Genomic DNA, 23,612 nt, shown 5'->3' on the forward strand with positions numbered 1-23,612 from the left:
CGATTTTTTTTCGTGACTGCGACAGTATGGCGGACACTTCGGACAATTTTGACACATTTTTGGGACCATTGTCATTTTCACACCAAAAAATGCTATAAAAATGCACTGATTACTGTGAAAATGACAATTGCAGTTTAGGAGTTAACCACTAGGGGGCGCTGTAGGGGTTATGTGTAACCTCATATGTTTTTCTGACTGTAGGGGGGGAGGGGCTGGACTTGTGACGTCATTGATCGCGTTTCCCTATATCAGGGAACACACAATCAATGAAGCTGCCACTGTGAAGAACGGGGAAGCTCTGTTTACACACACCTCTCCCCGTTCTTCAGCTCCGGGGACCGATCGCGGGACTCCAGTGGCGATCGGGTCTGCGGGTCCTACGGCCACGGAGCTTCGGACCGGGTCACGGGCGCGCGCCCGCGACCCAGGGCTGGGCACTTAAAGAGGACGTACATGTACATGCTTGTGCCCAGCCGTGCCATTCTGCCGACGTATATCTGCAGGAGGCGGTCCTTAAGTGGTTAAACTGTATATAAGGTTGCATTCTTGGTTCTATTAAACACTCCATGTTCAGCACACAAACACGTCTCGTCTCGTTGTTTGTTGAGAGCAGCTGGGATATCTGATATCTATATCCAGACTGGAAGGAAGCGGTATATGACGGAAGCACTCCAGCGGAGTGTGGGACGTTCCGTTACACTAGGTAAGCTTGGTTCTGTGTTAGCAGTGTAACCATACCTCAAAACTTTTAAACTTCAGAATGAGGGACACTTTATGAAGGAAGTGACCTGCGGCACGCATAGCGTTCTATGGCAAAATGTGGATGTGGCCAATCTCTTAGCAGCGGGAGGGGCTTAAGGGCGAGGGGTGTGCTTTGTACAAACTGCAGGGTTGAAGAGTGCTCTATGTACAGAGTGCAGGATTGAGAAGTGCGCTGTGTACCTAGTGCACAGTTGAGGGGTATGGTACGTACAGAGTGCAGGGTTGCTGTACATAAAGAGTGCAGGTTTGGGGGGTTTGCTTTGTACAGAGTGCAGGGTTGAGGGATGTGCTACATAAAAGAGGTTCACTATGTACTGAGTTCAGGGTTGAGGGGTCCACTACATACTGAGTGCAGGTTTGAGAGATGCGCTATGTACTGAGTGCAGGTTTGAGAGATGCGCTATGTACTGAGTGCAGGGTTGAGGAGTGCGCTATGTACTGAGTGCAGGGTTGAGGAGTGCGCTATGTACTGAGTGCAGGGTTGAGGAGTGCGCTATGTACTGAGTGCAGGGTTGAGGAGTGCGCTATGTACTGTAGAATTAGTATTGGGAGGGGGGGTTGTGTTGGGAGGGGAAATTTGTGTTGGGAGGGGGGGTTTGGAGAGGAATTTGTGTTGGGGGGGGGGGGGAGAATTAGTATTGGGAGGGGGGGTTGTGTTGGGAGGGGGAATTTGTGTTGGGAGGGGGGGTGTTGGGGAGGAATTTGTGTTGGGGGGGAGAATTAGTATTGGGGGGGAATTTATGTTGGGAGGGGGAATTTGTGTTGAGGGGGGAATTGGTATTGGGAGGGGGGAATTTGTGTTGGGAGGGTGGCTTTGGGGGGGAATTTGTGTTGGGATCAGGGATTTGGGGGGGGATTTGTGTTGAGGGGGGAATTAGTATTGGATGGGGGGATTTGGGGGGGAATTAGTGTTGGGAGGGGGAATTTGGGGGGGGGGGGGCTGTGTTGGGGGGATTTTGAGGGGGAATTTGTGTTGGGGGGGTTATTTGAAGTGGGGAGATGTGTACTAGGAGGGAAAGTTTTAGGGGTAGAGGAATTGTGCTAGGAGGATTTAATTGTTTTATTATTTGGGGGATGGAGGGGCAAAGATTTGTGGTGGAGTTCATCAAAGGGGTGGATTTGTATTGGGAGAACCATGGGTTCAGTTTAGGCCGATACGTATTCTTCTACATATTTTTTATTGATTGGTTTGCGCGAAAGTTATAGCTTCTACAAAATAGGGGATAGTTTTATGACATTTTTATTAATAATTTTTATTTTTTACTACTAATGGCGGCGATCAGTGTTTTTTTTCGTGACTGCGACATTACGGCGGACACATCGGACACTTTTGAGACATTTTTGGGACCATTGTCATTTTTACAGCGCTCAGTGCTATAAAAATGCACTGATTACTGTGAAAATGACACTGGCAGTGAATGGGGTTAACCTCTAGGTGGTGCTGTAGGGGTTAAGTGTTCCCTAAGGGAGTGATTCTTACTGTGGGGGAGGGCGTGGCTTTCTGCGGCACGTCACTGATCGTTGTTCCCGATGACAGGGAACACGATCAGTGACATGTCACTAAGCAGAACAGGGAGATGTTGTGTTTACACTGACATCTCCCCGTTCTATCTCTCCGTGAGACGATTGCGGGTATGCCCGCGGGCCTACGGAAATCGCGGCGGGTGCGCGAGCGCCCGCAACAACCGCTTCTTCAGGAAGATTCCCTGCTGAGAAGGTGGATTCACTGGTGGAGCCACCTGTCTGAAAAGGGGCCTAAGATAGTTAAGTCACAGTAGCTGTGTGATGATTGTTGGGTCAAGCAGTCAAGTCACAGTCACGTACCCCTGAGGACGTGTGTGCACGAAACACTTTGGTAGTAAGTAACCTACCCCTGAGGACGTGTGTGTGCATGAAACACTTTGGTAGTAACCTACCCCTGAGGACTTGTGTGTGCACGAAACACTTTGGTAGTAACCTACCCCTGAGGACGTGTGTGTGCACGAAACACTTTGGTAGTAACCTACCCCTGAGGACGTGTGTGTGCATGAAACACTTTGGTAGTAACCTACCCCTGAGGACGTGTGTGTGAAACACTTTGGTAGTAACCTACCCCTGAGGACGTGTGTGTGCACGAAACACTTTGGTAGTAACCTACCCCTGAGGACGTGCCTACGTCACGCCGCGGCTTCCAGTTTCTGGTTTGGCTGCCATTTTAGTAGGTCCGGCTGAGACTGCTTGTTTTATTGGATGTCTTGTTTATGCTGCAGCATTTTATGTTACTTTTAAAGGTTTGAAGGGTACCATCTGCACATATTTGATTAACCACTTAAGGACCGCCTAACTCTGATATACGTCGGCAGAATTGGCACGGCTGGGCACAATCACGTAAGGGTACGTCCCCTTAAGTGCCCAGTCCGAAGCTCTGTGACCGCAGGACCCGCGGACCCGATCGCTGCCGGTGTCCCGCGATCGGTCACAGGAGCTGAAGAACGGGGAGAGCTGTGTGTAAACAAACCTTTCCCCGTTCTGCATTGTGGCTTGTCACTGATCGTCTGTTCCCTGATATAGGGAAAGACGATCACTGACGTCACACGTCCAGCCCCGCCCCCCTACAGTTAGAAACACACACGAGGTCACACTTAACCCCTTCAGCGCCCCCTAGTGGTTAACTCCTAAACTGCAATTGTCATTTCCACAGTAATCAGTGCATTTTTATAGCACTTTTTTGCTGTGAAAATGACAATGGTCCCAAAAATGTGTCAAAATTGTCCGAAGTGTCCGCCATACTGTCGCAGCCACGAAAAAAAATCGCTGATCGCCGCCATTAGTAGTAAAAAAAAAATTATTAATAAAAATGCAATAAAACTATCCCCTATTTTGTAACCGCTATACAATTTTCCGCAAACCAACCGATAAACGCTTATTGCGATTATTTTTTTTTTTTTTTATGAAAAATATGTATAAGAATACGTATCGGCCTAAACTGAGGAAAAAAAACGTTTTTTTAATATATTTTCTGGGGGGATATTTATTATAGCAAAAAGTAAAAAATATTGCGGTTTTTTTTCCAAAATTGTCGCTCTATTTTTGTTTATAGCGCAAAAAATAAAAACCGCAGAGGTGATCAAATACCACCAAAAGAAAGCTCTATTTGTGGGGGAAAAAGGACGCCAATTTTGTTTGGGAGCCACGTCCCACGACCGCGCAATTGTCAGTTAAAGCGACGCAGTGCCGAATCGCAAAAATTGGCAAGGTCCTTTAGCTGCATAATGGTCCGGGTCTTAAGTGGTTAAGATACTTGATTACCTTGGAAGCCCATGTATTGGGATCTGGAAACTGGTGAAGGGAGAGGGGGTTAAACCAGAGGGGTGTGTGGGGTGACCAGTGGTGTGATGGGGTATTGCGACTGTCTAGCAGCCTTCATGGACTGTGTGGTGGGAAAAGGGGCCGAAGATCCTCTATACGGTAAATTACGCAAAGCCTCATAGGAACCAAGGTGTGCTGTCTCTCCAATACCACGGCTGCATTTGTCTCGTCCACCACCAACCAATTATGTGAATGCGTGAAATAAGCGTAGAGCTCTGGACACGCCCAGCCCTCCCTGTGACCATGGTCTTTGTAGTACCACCAATCTAAATCTGGGTTGACGAGAACCCCAGAGCAATGATGTCATGGCAGAATGTAATTGTTTCAAATATATAGTTTTCACGAAAGTGAGGACACCCCTAAGTGAAAATGTCCAAATTGGGCTCAATTAGCCTTTTTCCCTCCCCGGTGTCATGTGACTCGTTAGTGTTACAAGGTCTCAGGTGTGAATGGGGAGCAGGTGTGATAAATTTGGTGTTATCGCTCTCACTCTCTCATACGGGTCACTGGAGGGACAACATGGCGCCTCATGGCAAAGAACTCTCTGAGGATCTGATATAAAGAATTGTGTCTCTACATAAAGATGGCCGAGGATATAAGAAGATCGCCGAGACCCTGAAACTGATCTGCAGCACGGGGACCAAGACCATCCAGCGGTATAACAGGACGGGTTCCCCTCCCCCGCCTCGCCATGGTCCACCATAGAAGTTGAGGTCACATGCTCAGCGTCATATCCAGAGGTTGTCTTTGGGAAATAGACGTATGAGTGCTGCCAGCATTGCTGCAGAGGTGGGGGAGGGGTCAGGCTGTCAGTGCTCAGACCATACGTCGCACACTGCATCAAATTGGTCTGCATGGCTGTCGTCCCAGAAGGAAGCCTCTTCTAAAGATGATGCACAAGAAAAACCGCAAACAGTTTGCTGAAGACAAGCAGACTAAGGACATGGATTACTGGAACCGTGTCCTGTGGTCTGATGAGACAAGATAAAGGTATTTGGTGTCAGATGGTGTCAGGCGTGTGTGGGGGAGGGGCCAGGTGAGGAGGACATAGACAAGTGTGTCTTCCCTACAGTCAGGCATGGTGGGGGGAGGGTCATGGTCTGGGGCTGCATGATTGCTGCCGGCAGTGGGGGGCTACAGATCATTGAGGGGACCATGAATGCCAACATGTACTGTGACATACTGAAGCAGAGCATGATCCCCTCCCTTCAGAGACTGGACCGCAGGGTAGTATTCCAACATGATAACGACCCCAAACACACCTCCATGACCACCACTGCCTTGCTAAAGAAGCTGAGGGTAAAGGTGATGGACTGGCCAAGCATGTTTCCAGTCCTAAACCCTATTGATCATCTGTGGGGCATCCTCAAACGGAAGGTGGAGGAGCGCAAGCCACCAGCTCTGTGATGTCGTCATGGAGGAGGGGAAGAGGACTCCAGTGACAACCTGTGAAGCTCTGGTGACCTCCATGCCCAAGAGGGTTAAGGCAGTGCTGGAAAATAATGGCGGCCACACAAAATATTGACACTTTGGACCCAATCTGGACATTTTCACTTAGGGGTGTCCTCACTTTTGTTGCCAGCGGTTTAGACATTAATGGCTGTGTGTTGAGTTATTTTGAGGGGACGGCAAATTTACACTGTTATACAAGCTGTACACTCACTACACAACATTGTAGCAAAGTGTCATTTCTTCAGTGTTGTCACATGAAAAGATACAAGAAAATATGTACAAAAATGTGAGGGGTGTACTTACTTTTGTGAGATGCTGTATCTTGGGAATCCATACCGGAGCATGACGGAGAACGTACAATGTAGGGGGAAGCAACTTAATTTTTATAAGATGGATCCTGCCCATAAGGGAGAGAGTGAGATGCCCCCATGACAAGGAGGAGGGAGGGGAGCACGCCGCGCACCCGCCTAGGATCGGCCCTGCATGATGAGGAGGAGGGAGGGGAGCACCCCGCGCACCCGCCTAGGATCGGCCCTGCATGATGAGGAGGAGGGAGGGGAGCACCCCGCGCACCCGCCTAGGATCGGCCCTGCATGAGGAGGAGGGAGGGGAGCACCCCGCGCCCCCGCCTAGGATCGGCCCTGCATGAGGAGGAGGGAGGGGAGCACCCCGCGCCCCCGCCTAGGATCGGCCCTGCATGACGAGGAGGAGGGAGGGGAGCACCCCGCGCACCCGCCTAGGATCGGCCCTGCATGACGAGGAGGAGGGAGGGGAGCACCCCGCGCACCCGCCTAGGATCGGCCCTGCATGATGAGGAGGAGGGAGGGGAGCACCCCGCGCCCCTGCCTAGGATCGGCCCTGCATGATGAGGAGGAGGGAGGGGAGCACCCCGCGCACCCGCCTAGGATCGGCCCTGCATGAGGAGGAGGGAGGGGAGCACCCCGAGCCCCCGCCTAGGATCGGCCCTGCATGACTAGGAGGAGGGAGGGGAGCACCCCGCGCCCCTGCCTAGGATTGGCCCTGCATGACGAGAAGGAGGGAGGGGAGCACCCCGCGCACCCGCCTAGGATCGGCCCTGCATACGTTGCTTCGCCGTCTACTGTGCTGGTAAAGGAGACACATTTGTTTACATTGTAGCTTCCCGGTAACAAACAAAAGACCCATTCGCCAACCCCCGAGACTGTAAGATGGAGTACCTGTACTGGTGGATGAGTTTTTTGAACTATGGGGGGTGGGGGGGTCTCAGCCGGGGGCATCTCTATCTCTGGAATAGTGGAAAAATGGATATTACCGCGCTTATCAAAGGAGGGGAAACAGAGAGGGGAAGAAAGGGGGAGGGGAAATGAAAGTGATGAGAAGTGGAGGTACAGCTGCGGCACTGGAAGGTGTATCAAACCATAAGCAATTGAAAATGGGGAGGGTAGTGCTGCGCTAATCAGTGGTGAATGGATAAGTGAATAAACAGGTGGGGGAGGGGAATGAAAGTAGGTGTAATTGAAATGAGGAGCAATATAGCCCAAATGGCATCAGCATAAAAATAAATATAAATGATCAGTGAACAATAACAGTAATGGTGCAAATCATATAACTACACAGGTTCCTCTTAATGTGATGAAATACACTATAAGTAATGGTGCAAAAAAAAAATCCCAGGTAACTGTGCTAAGTGACACTCCTATACTGGTGATAAACAGTCCATCAACAGAGTTTGAAAAATATTAGCAAAAAATATAAGTAAAATTTCAAAAGTCCAAGAAAGCAAAAGTGCAAGTGTAGGTCCGCAATATGGAGTGAGAGGAAAATGGGTATCCAGTGATCCTTTTAGGGTAAGTAAGGATGTCCCCTTACCTTACTGCTGTAAGGTAACAGCATATAGATCCAACCACATTAGATGGTTCACTCGATGGGCTCTGATCCAACAACGGCAGGTCCTCCTTGGAGTTCTCGTCCCAGATTGGTCAGTTTCTCGCCCCAAAGAAATAAAGCATCGATGGTGTGATACCGTTTTAAAAATTTTTTTAATTCTCAAAGAAAATAGACAGGGGTACTCACATAATCCAAAATACAATTGAGCATGTAAAAAAGAGGGGCAATCTGTCGCCAACGTCACCTCCGATACCTGAGAGGTATCGGAGGTGACGTTGGCGACAGATTGCCCCTCTTTTTTACATGCTCAATTGTATTTTGGATTATGTGAGTACCCCTGTCTATTTTCTTTGAGAATTAAAAAAATTTTTAAAACGGTATCACACCATCGATGCTTTATTTCTTTGGGGCGAGAAACTGACCAATCTGGGACGAGAACTCCAAGGAGGACCTGCCGTTGTTGGATCAGAGCCCATCGAGTGAACCATCTAATGTGGTTGGATCTATATGCTGTTACCTTACAGCAGTAAGGTAAGGGGACATCCTTACTTACCCTAAAAGGATCACTGGATACCCATTTTCCTCTCACTCCATATTGCGGACCTACACTTGCACTTTTGCTTTCTTGGACTTTTGAAATTTTACTTATATTTTTTGCTAATATTTTTCAAACTCTGTTGATGGACTGTTTATCACCAGTATAGGAGTGTCACTTAGCACAGTTACCTGGGATTTTTTTTGCACCATTACTTATAGTGTATTCTATCTCTGGAATAACCTTATCAGTGACCCCCCCCAGTCTGCCCCGTCCTACAGAGCAGTGGCGGTCCGTCTATAGAGGGCGCTGGAGCGCCGCCCCCTCTGGCTCCGCAGCGCCACTGAAATAACATACATTCATGCATTGCATGAATGTATGTTATTGTTGCCGCTGCCGCTGGTCTATTCAGATGGCCGGACATGAGCGCCGACCACCTGAATAACAGCAGCTGGTTGGCTGTGCGGAAGTATCTATCAGAGCCAGCGGCTCTGATAGGCTTTCTGAGTACAGCCCTCGTCTCCCGGATGCTTTTCCTTGGAACGTACGGGGGCTGCGTTCCTTGGATAAGACTGACGGCCGTCTCAGCCAATCAGGTTCACCGATTCTGGTTATCGGTAACCTGATTGGCTGAAGCGTCACCTAGGCGGGAGAAGACATCGAGGGACGTGGAAGGAGAAAGGTAAGTGCATTTTACAGGGCACAGCGGCGACAAAGGGCACAGCGGCGACAATGGGCACAGCAGCGACAATGGGCACAGTGGCATCAATGGGCACAGTGGCGACAAAGGGCACAGTGGCATCAATGGGCACAGCGGCGACAAAGGGCACAGTGGCATCAATGGGCACAGTGGCGACAAAGGGCACAGTGGCATCAATGGGCACAGTGGTGACAATGGGCACAGTGGCAACAATTAAAGGGCACAGTGACATGCACAGTGGCAACAATGGGCACAGTGGCGACAATTAAAGGGCACAGTGGTGACAATTGGCACAGTGGCGACAATTGAGTGGCACAGTGGCTGTGTTTGATGGCATGGCATAGTGACTGCGTTTAATGGCATGGCACAGTGACTGCGTTTAATGGCATGGCACAGTGGTGATAATTGATGGCACAGTGGCTGTGTTTGATGGCATGGCACAGTGGTGATAATTGATGGCACAGTGGCTGCGTTTGGCATGGCACAGTGGTGACAATTGAGGGACACAGTGGCTGCGTTTGATGGCATGGCACAGTGGTGATAATTGATGGCATAGTGGCTGCATTTGATGGGCACAGTGAGGCTGCAATTTTTTTTTTTTTTTCGTTTGTGCCCCCCCAAAAATTTTGAGCACCAGCCACCACTGCTGCAGAGGAATATTCCATTCTGTAATATATTTTGATTCTGCCATAAATCTTACACTGACACGACCATTCATCATAAAATTGGAAGTCGCCAGAGAAGGGAAATATATCGCAGACTTGGCATAGAGAACATTGTTCCTCTGACAACCCATCCCCCAGTCATCGCCCCTATCACCGGTATTTATTTTGAGCGATGGCCAAACTGGCAGAGGAAGCACCATGACGCTATGAACCGTGTGTGAGGTCACTGCCCCCCCCCCCCCATGTGTCCATTGTGTGTTACTGTGCCGAGCTACATATCTTAGTGGTTAGCACTTCTTCCTTTGCAGCACTGGAGTTTGCCTTTTGGTCTACTTGAAGCCTAAACTCAGTACCTGAGGCTTCACAAGGTCCCTGCACTTCAGCATTTCGGGTGATTTTAGTCCAGGTCAGGGTCACTGTTGCAGCTTACTGAATTATTCTCTATGTATAAGGCGTATCCTTTTATCACAGACTTCTTCCTGGTCACCCAATGCTCCTGGCCGTCTTATGACTGTATGGTTTCTCACCTGCTGTGTCATGTCCCTCAGGGGAGGTAACGCAGAGGGTCAGAATGCTCCTGGATGTCTTATGACTGTATGGTTCCTCAACCACTGTGTCTTGTCCCCCAGGGGAGGTACTCAGAGGGTCATGGTGCTCTCCATTGTCCTATAACTTGTGTGGCTCCTCACCCGCTGTATCTTGTCCCTCAAGGGAGGTACTGCAGAGGGTCACTTTGTTACTGGCCTCCTTATGACTTATGTCGGACTCCTCACCCACTGTGTCTTTTCCCTCAGGGGAGGTAGGACAGAGGGTCATGGTGCTCCTGGTTGTCTTATTACTTGTGTTTTTACTCCTAACCTGCTGTGTCTTGTCCCTCAGGGGAGGTACCACAGAAGGTCAGAATGCTCCTGGATGCCTTATGACTGTATGGTTCCCCAACCACTGTGTCTTGTCCCTCAGGAGAGGTATGACAGTGCGTCATGGTGCTCCTGGTTGTCTTATTACTTGTGTTTTTACTCCTAACCTGCTGTGTCTTTTCCCTCAGGGGAGGTACCACAGAAGGTCAAAATGCTCTTGGATGCCTTATGACTGTATGGTTTCTCACCCACTGTGTCTTTTCCCTCAGGGGAGGTACGACAGAGCATCATGGTGCTCCTGGTTGTCTTATTACTTGTGTTTTTACTCCTAACCTGTTGTGTCTTGTGCCTCAGGGGAGGTACCACAGAAGGTCAGAATGCTCCTGGATGTCTTATGACTGTATGTTTCCCCAACCACTGTGTCTTGTCCCTCAGGGGAGGTACGACAGAGCGTCATGGTGCTCCTGGTTGTCTTATTACTTGTGTTTTTACTCCTAACCTGCTGTGTCTTGTCTTTCATGGGAGGGTCAGAATGCTTCTGGATGTCTTATGACTGTATGGTTCCTCAACCACTGTGTCTTGTCCCTTAGGGGAGGTACTCAGAGGGTCATGGTGCTCCCCATTGTCCCATAGCTTGTGTGGCTCTTCACCCACTGTATCTTGTCCCTCAAGAGAGGAACTGCAGAGGGTCACTTTGCTACTGGCCTCCATATGACTTATGCTCACCCTGTGTCTTTTCCCTCAGGGGAGGTACCACAGAGGGTCATGGTGCTTTTGGTTGTCTTATTACTTGTGTTTTTACTCCTAACTTGCTGTGTCTTGTCCCTCAGAGGCGATACTGCAGAGGGTCACAGTGTTCCCAGTTGCTATATGACTTGCACCCAGCTCCTCACCTGCTGTGTCTTGTCCCTCAGGACAGGTGCTACAGGAATCATGGTGCTCCCTGCTGTCCTGTGACTTGTGTCCAGCTCCTCACCCGTTTGTCCCTCAGGGGAGGTACTGCAGAGGATTATAGTGTTTCCAGCTGTCTTATGTATTGCATCCGACTCCTCACCTGCTGTGTCCTATCCCTCAAGGCAGGTTCTACAAAGGGTTGTGGTGCTCCCAGATATCCTATGACTTGTGTTCTGCTCCTCACTGTAGAGCAGGGGTCTCAAACTGGTGGCCCTCCAGCTGTTGCAAAGTCCCATGAGGACTGACAGTTACAAGCATGACTCTCATAGGCAGAGGCATGATGGGACTTGTAGTTTTGCAACTTCTGGAGGGAAGCCAGTTTGAGACCCCTGCCATAGAGGGTCACAGTGGTCCCAGCCAGTGTTGCCAACCTACCAGATTGAAATTTACTGGCACGACACCCGAAATTTACTGGCGCAGCCACGTTTTTACTGGGATTTCACAAAAATTACTAAATTACATTTTTAGGTGCAAATTTCAGTATTTAGGCTCCAAACAAGTACGCTGGGCAAATAGCAATGTGATTTAGGGTAGATATTAAGGTTAAAAAAAAAACATATTTTTGTTACTTTCGATATAATAAGGGCAAATTATTTAGTCACATTACCCCCTGCCTCCATCTTCCTCTGCCACCAACACCCCCTGCCTTCACCCCCCTCTGGGGTGCCACAATCTCTCCCTGCCTCTAATCTCCCTCTGCCTCCAATCTCCCTCTGCCTCCAATCACCCCCGTGCCCCCTGCCTCCATCGTCCCCTGCCTCCATCCCCCTCTGCGGTGCCACCAGCCAGCCCTGTCTCCATCCCCACCCTCTGCGATGCCACCCTCCCCCTCTTCGGTGCCTCCAATCACCCCCTGCCTCCAATCACCCCCTGCCACTAACACACCCTGCCTCCAATCACCCCCTGCCTCCAACCACCCCCTGCCTCCAATCACCCCCTGCCACTAACACCCCCTGCCTCCAATCTCCCCTTGCCTCCACCCTCCTCTGCGGTGCCACCGCAGCCACCAACACCCCCTGCCTCCAATCACCCCCTGCCTCCAATCTCCATGCGCAGTTCCAAGCCGAACCGATCTCGGCTATTTTTACTGGAACATTCCTGCAACTACGGACATTTACGAACGGGGGGGGAAAGTTCCAGTATTTACGGACTGTCCGTAAAAATACGGACGGTTGGCAACACTGGTCCCAGCTGTCTCATAATTTCTTGTGTCCGGCTCCTCACCTACTGTGTCTTGTCCCTCAGGGGAGGTACCACAGAACATCACAAAGAAAGTGAAGTTCATTCGGGTGGAAAAGTCAGAATTCGTCACCGTCATTCTGAACTGTGAAGAACACACCTACTACGCTGTATCTGGTGATGGCACCGAGATCCTGGCAAAGCCGCAGGCAGAATATCAGGTGAGGATCGGCCCGGCTCAGTGTCACAGGGACACCAAATGTCCTCGAATTTCCCAATTTCGATACACCCGCCCAGTGTGTGTGCTGATTGTCACTAAAGATTTCTCTCGTATCTACAAATTCAAAAATGGAAAGTTGTGATGTCACTTCTATACTGTAGTGATACAATCTTGAAATTAAATCTATATATTTTCTGTCCATGTTGATCAGGTGTTTCCACCGAACTCCGGCTCTCTGTCTATAAACCGCGAGGGACGTGTCCTCTACTCCCCGCGGATGGGTCCCTCTCTACAGGCTCCCCCCAAAGCTGAGGCTCTCCCCCCAGCCAGTTACATCCTGTCTCACACACAGAACGTTCTCTGCGAGGTGATGGACCCAGAAGGGAACCTATTCCAGGTAACAACGGTTGACGCTATCCTTTTCTGCTGCATGATTGCTGTGAAATGACGCAGGTTCTGTATGGTGTAATATCTGTATTCCTGGACCATATGTACCCCCTGACATGTTCCGGGGGTTATTCCATTTGTTGGAGACGATTCAAAATATAATTATTTATATAAGAACCCCAGAGAAATATAAAAATCTCAATAAATATGGCAACTACCGAAAAATGTGTTGGTTTTCATTTCATTCATTTTTATTTTTTTGCTTTTTTCGTGAATTTGGTAAATTCGGATATTCGAAATATCGGAATTTCGAAAATCCGTAGATTTCGGAATTAACAAATTTTTCAAGATTCGTTAAAAACAAATTCGGAACTAAACGAATTGCACATTGTAACGGTCAGGGGTTACCACCGTTTACGAACTTCCATTCCACCAACCCAAGACAGCTTATCCGACACTCCAACAATCCAGCAGACACGATCCATAAGAATTCCCCCCAGAAAGACGAGACACAAGCTCTGTTCTCTCTGGTTCAAACGAATGAATGCTTTAATGGTAACTCGGCCTTGTTATATACAGTTTGAAAGCATGCTGCAGTAATCACAGGGACAATGAAACACTCCACCCAACACATCACACAATGGGTGCTTAACGAGTCCCCCTCAATCCACATCCCAGACAGACTCTCTGGCACCGAATCTATAGGAGTTAATTACTACAGCTGACAAGTCACATTCCACATCTATTATCCATAGTAATTTCACACAAAACAGTGTCATTAGCATACACAATGAGATATCTTAGGAGCAGACTTAATTAGCACAATGGACAACAGAATGCAATCACAGCAAGCCCCATCACTACAGCCAAGTGGACTTAATTAGCATCTCAACAGTCTATGTTACACATTGAATGAGTCACTCTGCTATTGACCTGTTGTGGTCAGAATTAAATACCTGTAATATTCCAAGATATCCTACAATACATGAATTATCATTAATGTCCCATCTCATGTAATCCGAGATATCAGTTCTCAGTCATCCTATGCCCCTAAGAGACATAGAATGACCCTAGACCCAAGAGTCATTAGTGAAGCTGGCACAGGAGTACCCCACATCCTTCAAAAGTCTCTGGGTATCACAAGCCATTCTGTTACACACATGTCTAATGGCAACTCATGGACGCTGATCCAAGGCAAATTGGCTCCCAAGCTTTCGGAAATCCGAAAACCCAGAGATTTTCGAAATTAACAGATTTGTCAAAATTTGTTTAAAAAAGTAATTCGGAACTAAACGAATTACAAATATCTAATGTCAACACATGGACGCTGATGCCAGGGCAGCCATCATAAATTTTGGGGCCCCTTACACAGCTTTAACCACTTAAGACCCGGACCATTATGCAGGTAAAGGACCTGGCCCCTTTTTGCGATTCGGCACTTGCGTCGCTTTAACTGACAATTGCGCGGTCGTGGCTCCAAAACAAAATTGGCGTCCTTTTTTCCCCACAAATAGAGCTTTCTTTTGGTGGTATTTGATCACCTCTGCGTTTTTTATTTTTTGCGCTATAAACAAAAATAGAGTGTCAATTTTGAAAAAAACACAATATTTTTTACTTTTTGCTATAATAAATATCCCCCAAAAATATATAAAAAAACATTTTTTTCCTCAGTTTAGGCCGATACGTATTCTTCTACATATTTTTGGTAAAAAAAAATCGCAATAAGCATTTATCGATTGGTTTGCGCAACAAAATAGGGGACAGTTTTATGGCATTTTTATTATTTTTTTTTTACTAGTAATGGCAGCGATCAGCGATTTTTATCATGACTGTGACATTATGGCGTACAGTTCGGACACTTTTAACACTATTTTGGGACCATTGTCATTTATACAGCCATCAGTGCTATACAAATGCACTGATTATTGTAAAAATGACACCGGAAGGGGTTAACCTGTAGGGGGCGCTAAAGGGGTTAAGTGTGTCCTAGGGAGTGATTCTAACTGTTAAGGGGCGTGGCTACGAGTGACACGTCACTGATCGCTGTTCCCGATGAGAGGGAACAGACGATCAGTGACATGTAACTAGGAAGAATGGGGAGATGTTGTTTTTACACTGACATCTCCCCGTTCTTCAGCTCCGTGACACGATCGCGGGACACCGGAGGACATCGAGTCTGCGGGTCCCGCGGGCACAGTTACGGGGGCGGGCAGGGTCGCGAGCGTGACGCCGGCGGCAAATTAAAGGGGACGTACCTGTACGCCCATTTGCCCAGCTGTGCCATTCTGTCGACGTAAAAGTGCGTGCGGCGGTCAAAAAATGAATTCGGAACGAAACAAATTGCACATGTCTAGTTGCGGCTATGATGCTGCTACGTAATCCTGGGAGTGGGGCTGGTATCTGCTTTATGTCCGCCCTTTTCCCCAGCAATGAAGGTATTCCCATGCAGTACTGGAGGTCAGCTGACCTATGTCAGTGTGTCGTAGGTAAGGGGCAGATCATTTCATGAAATTAATCATTACCACAGGTGATGGTGGATGGCAGTACATCAGTGGTTATTGCTGGAGGGGAAGCCGGAGAGGAGGAGGAGGAGTCAGAGAAGATTGATCGCCCACCAGCTACGTTACCGCAGATTCAACCGGAGATGTACGACTTGCATACACCCAGGTATGGTGAAAGGTTCTGCACGTCCATCCGTTGTAACAACGTCATTGTATTCTGATCCTACCGATCACTAATGTTATCGCACATCACCTCTCCTTGCAGGTTCTTCATTATCAACGCAGATGGCTCAGGCAGTGAACTTCTTCGGAACCGGGAAGTGGAGAATTATCTGGCCTCCTGTTATTGTGACTTGGCTACAGCTGTCCTGAGAGAGCCCACCCAGGAGGTGCCAGGTGGGTGGAGCTATACAAACATACCACCTCTGAGATAGAGTACTGGGGGGGGGGGGAAGGTGTTTGTATACTCATCCGTCTACTCTGCCCATAAATGTATCAAATATCATCTTGATAAATTGTGACCAGGCAATGGCTGTCCTGTGAGAGCCAGCCCAGGAGGTGCCAGGTGGGTGGGGTTATACCAAATCCTACGTCTGAAATCTAGAGTACTCGTGTGGGGGAGGTGTTTTTTTATACTCATCCGTCTACTCTGCCCATAAATGTATCAAATATCATCTTGATAAATTGTGACCTGGCAATGGCTGTCCTGCGAGAGTCAGCCCAGGAGGTGCCAGGTGGGTGGGGCTATACCATATACCACCTATGATGTATACAGTACTGGGGGGGAAGGTATACTCGTCCGTCTACTCTGCCCATAAATTTATCAAATATCATCTTGATAAATTGTGACCAGGCAATGGCTGTCCTGCAAGAGCCAGCACAAGAGGTGCCATGTGGGTGGGGTTATACCAAATCCTACGTCTGATATCTAGAGTACTCGTGTGGGGGAGGTGTTTTTTATACTCACCTGTCTACTCTGCCCATAAATTGATCAAATTTCATCTTGGTAATTGTGACCTGCCACTGACTGTCCTGTATGAGCCCACCCAAGAGCTGCCGGGTGGGTGGGGCTATACCAAATACCACCTCTGATATATAGAGTACTAGTGGGAAAGGTGTTTTGTATACTCATCTGTCTACCCTGCCCATAACGTTATGAAATGTCATCTTGCTAAATTGTGACCTGGCAATGGCTGTCCTGCGAGAGCCAGCCCAAGAGGTGCCAAGTGAGTGAGGCTATACCAAATACTATTTTTTTAATTCCAAAGTACTCAGGGGGGGGGGTTGTATAGTCATATGTCTACTCTGCCCATAAATTTATCAAATATCATCTTGATAATTGTGACTTGGCACTTGGTATCCTTCGCAAGCCAGCCCATGAGGTGCCAGGTGGGTGGGGCTATACCAAATACCACCTCTGATATATACAGTACTGGGGGGGGAGGTGTTTGTATACTCATCCGTCTACTCTGCCCATAACATTATGAAATATCATCTTGCTAAATTGTGATCTGGCAATGGCTGTCCTGCGAGAGCCAGCCCAAGAGGTGCCAGGTGGGTGTGGCTATACCAAATACCACCTCTGATGCAGTGAGAGGAAAAAAGTATTTGATCTTTGATCTGAATTTGTACATTTGCCCACTGACAAAGAAATGATCAGTGTATAATTTTATCGGTCTGTTTATTATAAATGTGAGAGACAGAATAACATCAAAAATATCCCCAAAAAAAACACATTTCAAAAAAGTTGTAAACTGATTTACATTTCAATGAGTGAAATAAGTATTTGACGCCTTCACAAATCATGACTTAGTAGTTGGTGGAGAAACTATTGCCTTGTTGGCAATCGGAGGTTGAGACGTTTCTTGGAGTTGGCCTCCAGGTTCGCACACATCTCAGGAGAGATTTTGTCCTCTTTGCAGATCCTCTCCAAGTCATTAGGGTTTCGAAGCCGATGTTTGGTAACTGGAACCTTCAGCTCCCTGCACATATTTTTGATGGGATTAAGGTCTGAAGACTGGCTAGGCCTCTTCAGGACCTTAATGTGCTTCTTCTTAAGCCACGCCTTTGTTGCCTTGGCCGTGTGTTTTGGGTCATTGTCATGCTGGAATACCCATCCATAACCCATTGTCCATGCCCTGGCTGAGGGAAGGAGGTTCTCATCCACAATTTGATGGCCCCGCCCATCGTCCCTTTGATGCAGTGAAGTTGTCCTGTCCCCCTTAGCAAAAAAATACCCCCAAAGCATAATGTTTCCCCCTCCATGTTTGACGGTGGGGGATGGTGTTCTCCATGTATGACGGTGGGGGATGGTGTTCTCCATGTATGATGGTGGGGGGATGGTGTTCTTGGGGTCATAGGCGGCATTCCTCCTCCTCCAAACACAGCGAGTTGAGTTGATGCCAAAGAGCTTGATTTTGGTCTCATCTGACCACAACACTTTCCCCCAGTTCTCCTCTGAATCATTCAGATGTTCATTAGGAATCTTCAGACGTCCTGTACATGTGATTTCCTGAGCAGGGGGACCTTACGGGCACTTCAGGATTTCAGTCCTTCCCGGTGTTGTGTGTCACAGATTGTTTTCTTGGTGACGATGGTCCCAGCTGAGATTCCTCACCGTTCTCATGATCATTGGAACTCCACAAGGTAAAATCTTCCATGGCCGAGGGAAAGTGACAGTTATTTTGTGTTTCCTCCATTTATGAATAATCCCACCAACTGTTGTCACCCTCTCACCAAGCTTTTTGGCGATGGTCTTGTAGCCCATTCCAGCCTTGTGTATGTCTACAATCTTCTCCCCGACATCCTTCGACAGATCGTTGGTCTTGGCCATGGTGGAGAGATTGGAATCTGATTGATTCTGGGGACAGGTGTCTTTTATACAGGTAGCAAGCTGAGATTAGGAGCACTCCTTTTAAGAGAAACCAAACCAATCGATAAACGCTTATTGCGATTTTTTTTTACTAAAAATATGTAGAAGAATACGTATCGGCCTAAACTGAGGAAAAAAAATGTTTTTATATATGTTTTTGGGGGATATTTATTACAGCAAAAAGTAAAAAATATTGCATTTTTTTCAAAATTGTCGCTCTATTTTTGTTTATAGCGCAAAAACTAAAAACCGCAGATGTGATCAAATACCACCAAAAGAAAGCTCTATTTGTGGGGAAAAAAGGACGCCAATTTTGTTTGGGAGCCACGTCGCACGACCGCGCAATTGTCTGTTAAAGCGACGCAGTCCCGAACTGTAAAAACACCTTGGGTCTTTAGGCTGCATATTGGTCCGGGGCTTAACTGGTTAAGTGGTTAAATGCGTTTTTCTGGATATTTTTGTTGTTATTTTGTCTCTCACGGTTATAATAAACCGACCAATAAAATTATAGACTGATCATTTCTTTGTCAGTGGGCAAATGTACAAAATCAGCAGGGGAGCAAATAATTTTTCCCTCTCTTTATATAAAGTACTGGTGAGAGTTTTTTTCTTTTTTTATAGTCATCTGTCTACTCTGCCCAATTTTTTTTTACATTTTATCAGCAATGGCTGTCCTGCGAGAGCCACCCAGGAGGTGCCAGGTAGGCAGGGATGGACCAAATACCACCTCTAATATGCATATTATAGGGGAAGGTTAAGCAGGCAGATTGTTTACAAGTATTGTTGCTGTCTTCCCATAGCTTGGAGAGTTTTGGTGACAGCTAACACGCAGAATGTATTAGGGTATACATGTCTGTGAATCCCTGTCCTTTGATTCTCCAGCGGTGATCCCTGTCCTCTGATTCTCCAGCGGTGATCCCTGTCCTCTGATTCTCCAGCGGTGATTCCTGTCCTCTGATTCTCCAGCTGTGATCCCTGTCCTCTGATTCTCCAGCTGTGATCCCTGTCCTCTGATTCTCCAGCTGTGATCCCTGTCCTCTGATTCTCCAGCGGTGATCCCTGTCCTCTGATTCTCCAGCGGTGATCCCTGTCCTCTGATTCTCCAGCGGTGATCCCTGTCCTCTGATTCTCCAGCTGTGATCCCTGTCCTCTGATTCTCCAGCTGTGATCCCTGTCCTCTGATTCTCCAGCTGTGATCCCTGTCCTCTGATTCTCCAGCTGTGATTCCTGTCCTCTGATTTTCCAGCTGTGATCCCTGTCCTCTGATTCTCCAGCTGTGATCCCTGTCCTCTGATTCTCCAGCTGTGATCCCTGTCCTCTGATTCTCCAGCGGTGATCCCTGTCCTCTGATTCTCCAGCTGTGATCCCTGTCCTCTGATTCTCCAGCGGTGATCCCTGTCCTCTGATTCTCCAGCGGTGATCCCTGTCCTCTGATTCTCCAGCGGTGATCCCTGTCCTCTGATTCTCCAGCTGTGATCCCTGTCCTCTGATTCTCCAGCTGTGATCCCTGTCCTCTGATTCTCCAGCTGTGATTCCTGTCCTCTGATTCTCCAGCTGTGATTCCTGTCCTCTGATTTTCCAGCTGTGATCCCTGTCCTCTGATTCTCCAGCGGTGATCCCTTTCCTCTGATTCTCCAGCGGTGATCCCTATCCTCTGATTCTCTAGCTGTAATCCCTGTCCTCTTAATCTCCAGCAGTGATCCCTGTCCCATGATTCTCCAGCGTATAATCCCTGTCCTCTGATTCTCCAGCGGTGATACCTGTCCTCTGATTCTCCAGCGGTGATCCCTGTCCTCTGATTCTCCAGCGGTGATCCCTGTCCTCTGATTCTCCAGCGGTGATCCCTGTCCTCTGATTCTCCATTGGTGATCCCTGTCCTCTGATTCTCCAGCGGTGATCCCTGTCCTCTGATTCTCCAGCGGTGATCCCTGTCCTCTGATTCTCCAGCTGTGATCCCTGTCCTCTGATTCTCCAGCTGTGATCCCTGTCCTCTGATTCTCCAGCTGTGATTCCTGTCCTCTGATTCTCCAGCTGTGATTCCTGTCCTCTGATTTTCCAGCTGTGATCCCTGTCCTCTGATTCTCCAGCGGTGATCCCTTTCCTCTGATTCTCCAGCGGTGATCCCTATCCTCTGATTCTCTAGCTGTAATCCCTGTCCTCTTAATCTCCAGCAGTGATCCCTGTCCCATGATTCTCCAGCGTATAATCCCTGTCCTCTGATTCTCCAGCGGTGATACCTGTCCTCTGATTCTCCAGCTGTGATCCCTGTCATCTGATTCTCCAGCTGTGATCCCTGTTATTTGATTCTCCAGCTGTGATCCCTGTCCTCTGATTCTCCAGCGGTGATCCCTGTCCTCTGATTCTCCAGCCGTGATCCCTGTCCTCTGATTCTCCAGCCGTGATTCCTGTCCTCTGATTCTCCAGCCGTGATCCCTGTCCTCTGATCATCCAGCGGTGATCCCTGTCCTCTGATTCTCCATTGGTGATTCCTGTCCTCTGATTCTCCAGCCGTGATCCCTGTCCTCTGATCATCCAGCGGTGATCCCTGTCCTCTGATTCTCCATTAGTGATTCCTGTCCTCTGATTTTCCAGCGGTGATCCCTGTCCTCTGATTCTCCAGCGTTGATCCCTGTCCTCTGATTCTCCAGCGGTGATCCCTGTCCTCTGATTCTCCAGCGGTGATCCCTTTCCTCTGATTCTCCAGCGGTGATCCCTTTCCTCTCATTCTCCAGCAGTGATTCCTGTCCTCTGATTTTCCAGTGGTGATCCCTGTCCTCTGATTCTCCAGCGGTAATCCCTGTCCTCTGATTCTCCAGCTGTAATCCCTGTCCTCTGATTCTCCAGCTGTAATCCCTGTCCTCTGATTCTCCAGCTGTGATCCCTGTCCTCTGATTCTCCAGCGGTGATCCCTGTTCTCTGATTCCCCAGCGGTGATCCCTGTCCTCTGATTCCCCAGCGGTGATCCCTGTCCTCTGATTCCCCAGCGGTGATCCCTGTCCTCTGATTCCCCAGCGGTGATCCCTGTCCTCTGATTCCCCAGCGGTGATCCCTGTCCTCTGATTCCCCAGCGGTGATCCCTGTCCTCTGATTCCCCAGCGGTGATCCCTGTCCTCTGATTCCCCAGCGGTGATCCCTGTCCTCTGATTCCCCAGCGGTGATCCCTGTCCTCTGATTCTCCAGCGGTGATCCCTGTCCTCTGATTCTCCAGCGTATAATCCCTGTCCTCTGATTCTCCAGCGGTGATCCCTGTTCTCTGATTCTCCAGCTGTAATCCCTGTCCTCTCATTTTCCAGCAGTGATCCCTGTCCTCTGATTCTCCAGCGGTGATCCCTGTCCTCTGATTCTCCAGCGGTGATCCCTGTCCTCTGATTCTCCAGCTGTGATCCCTGTCCTCTGATTCTCCAGCGGTGATCCCTGTCCTCTGATTCTCCAGCGGTGATCCCTGTCCTCTGATTCTCCAGCGGTGATCCCTGTCCTCTGATTCTCCAGCGGTGATCCCTGTCCTCTGATTCTCCAGCGGTGATCCCTCTCCTCTGATTCTCCAGTGGTGATCCCTGTCCTCTGATCGTCCAGCTGTGATCCCTGTCCTCTGATTCTCCAGCGGTGATCCCTGTCCTCTGATTCACCAGCGGTGATCCCTGTCCTCTGATGTAAAGAGGAACTCTGGGAACTCAAAACTCTTAAGCCACTTTGAGTATCTTGGCGTGCGGTGGATGTATCTGCACGCATGGTGGAAGTGGCGGTGGTGGCAAAGCAGGTCAACTTTTGCATCGGGGCCCACAAGCTTCAAGCTACGCCTCTGATCCAGGTCGTGGTATATCTTGTTCTTTAATGTTGAAGATATTTTATAGCGTCTCCAAGCCACTTCATCAGTTATGAGTAACCGAAACATACCCTAGTATGAGGTAATATGTATTCAGTCATTTAATGTATGGGAGTGCAGGAAATCTTCTGTATACTCGGCACCATTTCATTGTCTGGGTCATATAACAAAACCTTTCATGGTTCTCAGGTGTCCAGACCATCACAGTCCTTCAGCCGTTCTCACGGACCTCCCCGTGGATGATGAAGAAAGAGTTAAACAACATTGTACCCCCGAACCTCCTCTCCAGAAAGTGGGACACCTTCCCCTCCTCTGAGGTATGTGTAGCTGGACAGAAGGGAATTATTATTCGGGGGACAATTCCTTTGCATGGACCCCACTCATTGACTGCTGTGTTTTCTCAGCGGAAGACTCCCGGGCCTCCACTAGGGATTGGCGTATGGAAAGGCCTCCGTATCGGTGACAGAGAGGTGACAAGAGTTCAGCCACCAATACTCAAGTGCCCCGATGTCCTGAGGATACGTCAGCTCCGTCAGTATGAACCCATCAACGCGGAGGTGCGGGAAAGGCTGGAGCTGTCACTGAAGGTAACCAATGTCATCCCGAACGTTCTGGTCTTACAGAAGGCTGTATCTCTGTCTCCCAGTTGCATTTTTGCATTGCCACCCTGTTACATGGGCCTTTAGCAGTGGCGTAGCGTAGGTTGTCAGCGCATGGGGCGAAGCAAGTAATTTGCGCCCCCTGACCCGTGGACTTACCTATTTTTAGCTAGTCTTAGTCTGGTCACATGATCCACTGTGTGAGAAAGCTGTGGCGGTAGGGAAGAGGAGAGCATGCTTGATAATGACTGGTAAAGCCTGGAGTGGTGACATCATGCATATGTTCCTATGTCCCATCTGTTGTTGGCACTCCCTCCTCTCCCCACTCGTGACAGCACACCTCTAAATTTTGCGCCCTGGGCGGTGGCCCCCCTTGCACCCCCCACGCTACGCCACTGGCCTTTAGTGAAGACTACAAGAGGCTGTGCTGACACACATTGTACAGGCACGGACCACTGTTGTTACCAATAGGAAAACAGGTTGAAGCAACTTTGTGCAACAGACATTGGAAACATTGAAGGCTCGTCTGAAGCCATGTTAGAAGCTGGGTAGAAACTGTCCACCATACAGCCTCTGCCAGCCACACTCAGAGGACAACACTTACACAGTATTGACAATGTTTTGTTCTCTTTGGTCCCCAGCGGTACATCGATAAAGTTCTGAAGCAGGAAAAAGACTTACAGGAACTAAATATAAAGGAGCCCAGGACAGAAGAGGAAAAGGGCAAAGCTGCTGATCTACTCATGTTGGTCTTGGTAAGGAGTGGAGAGATATGATGGGCACTTAGGTAGAGAAGGGGTGTATGAAGGTTAGGATGGTGCAGGAGAAGCAAACTGAGAAGAAGGTAGTAGAAGGAGGAGGTCACAGTTACCTTGAGCTGGTTCTGGTGCAA

At 48.6% G+C, this 23,612-nt stretch overlaps 1 protein-coding gene across 1 annotated transcript in view; it reads left to right on the top strand.

Moving 5' to 3' along the window:
• SPAG17 (sperm associated antigen 17) overlaps positions 1–23,612 on the top strand; it is a 229,726-nt gene that overhangs the window by 165,945 nt on the left and 40,169 nt on the right. Inside the window, exons 30-36 of the mRNA XM_040339490.1 lie at positions 12,385–12,539; positions 12,750–12,935; positions 15,453–15,592; positions 15,692–15,822; positions 22,311–22,438; positions 22,526–22,708; positions 23,362–23,475. Coding sequence (XP_040195424.1) covers positions 12,385–12,539; positions 12,750–12,935; positions 15,453–15,592; positions 15,692–15,822; positions 22,311–22,438; positions 22,526–22,708; positions 23,362–23,475 — 1,037 coding nt within the window. The remainder of the gene's footprint in view (positions 1–12,384; positions 12,540–12,749; positions 12,936–15,452; positions 15,593–15,691; positions 15,823–22,310; positions 22,439–22,525; positions 22,709–23,361; positions 23,476–23,612) is intronic.

The sequence above is a fragment of the Rana temporaria genome, chromosome 2 (genome assembly GCF_905171775.1).
Source record: "Rana temporaria chromosome 2, aRanTem1.1, whole genome shotgun sequence".
In the NCBI taxonomy this organism is placed as follows: Eukaryota; Metazoa; Chordata; class Amphibia; order Anura; family Ranidae; genus Rana; species Rana temporaria.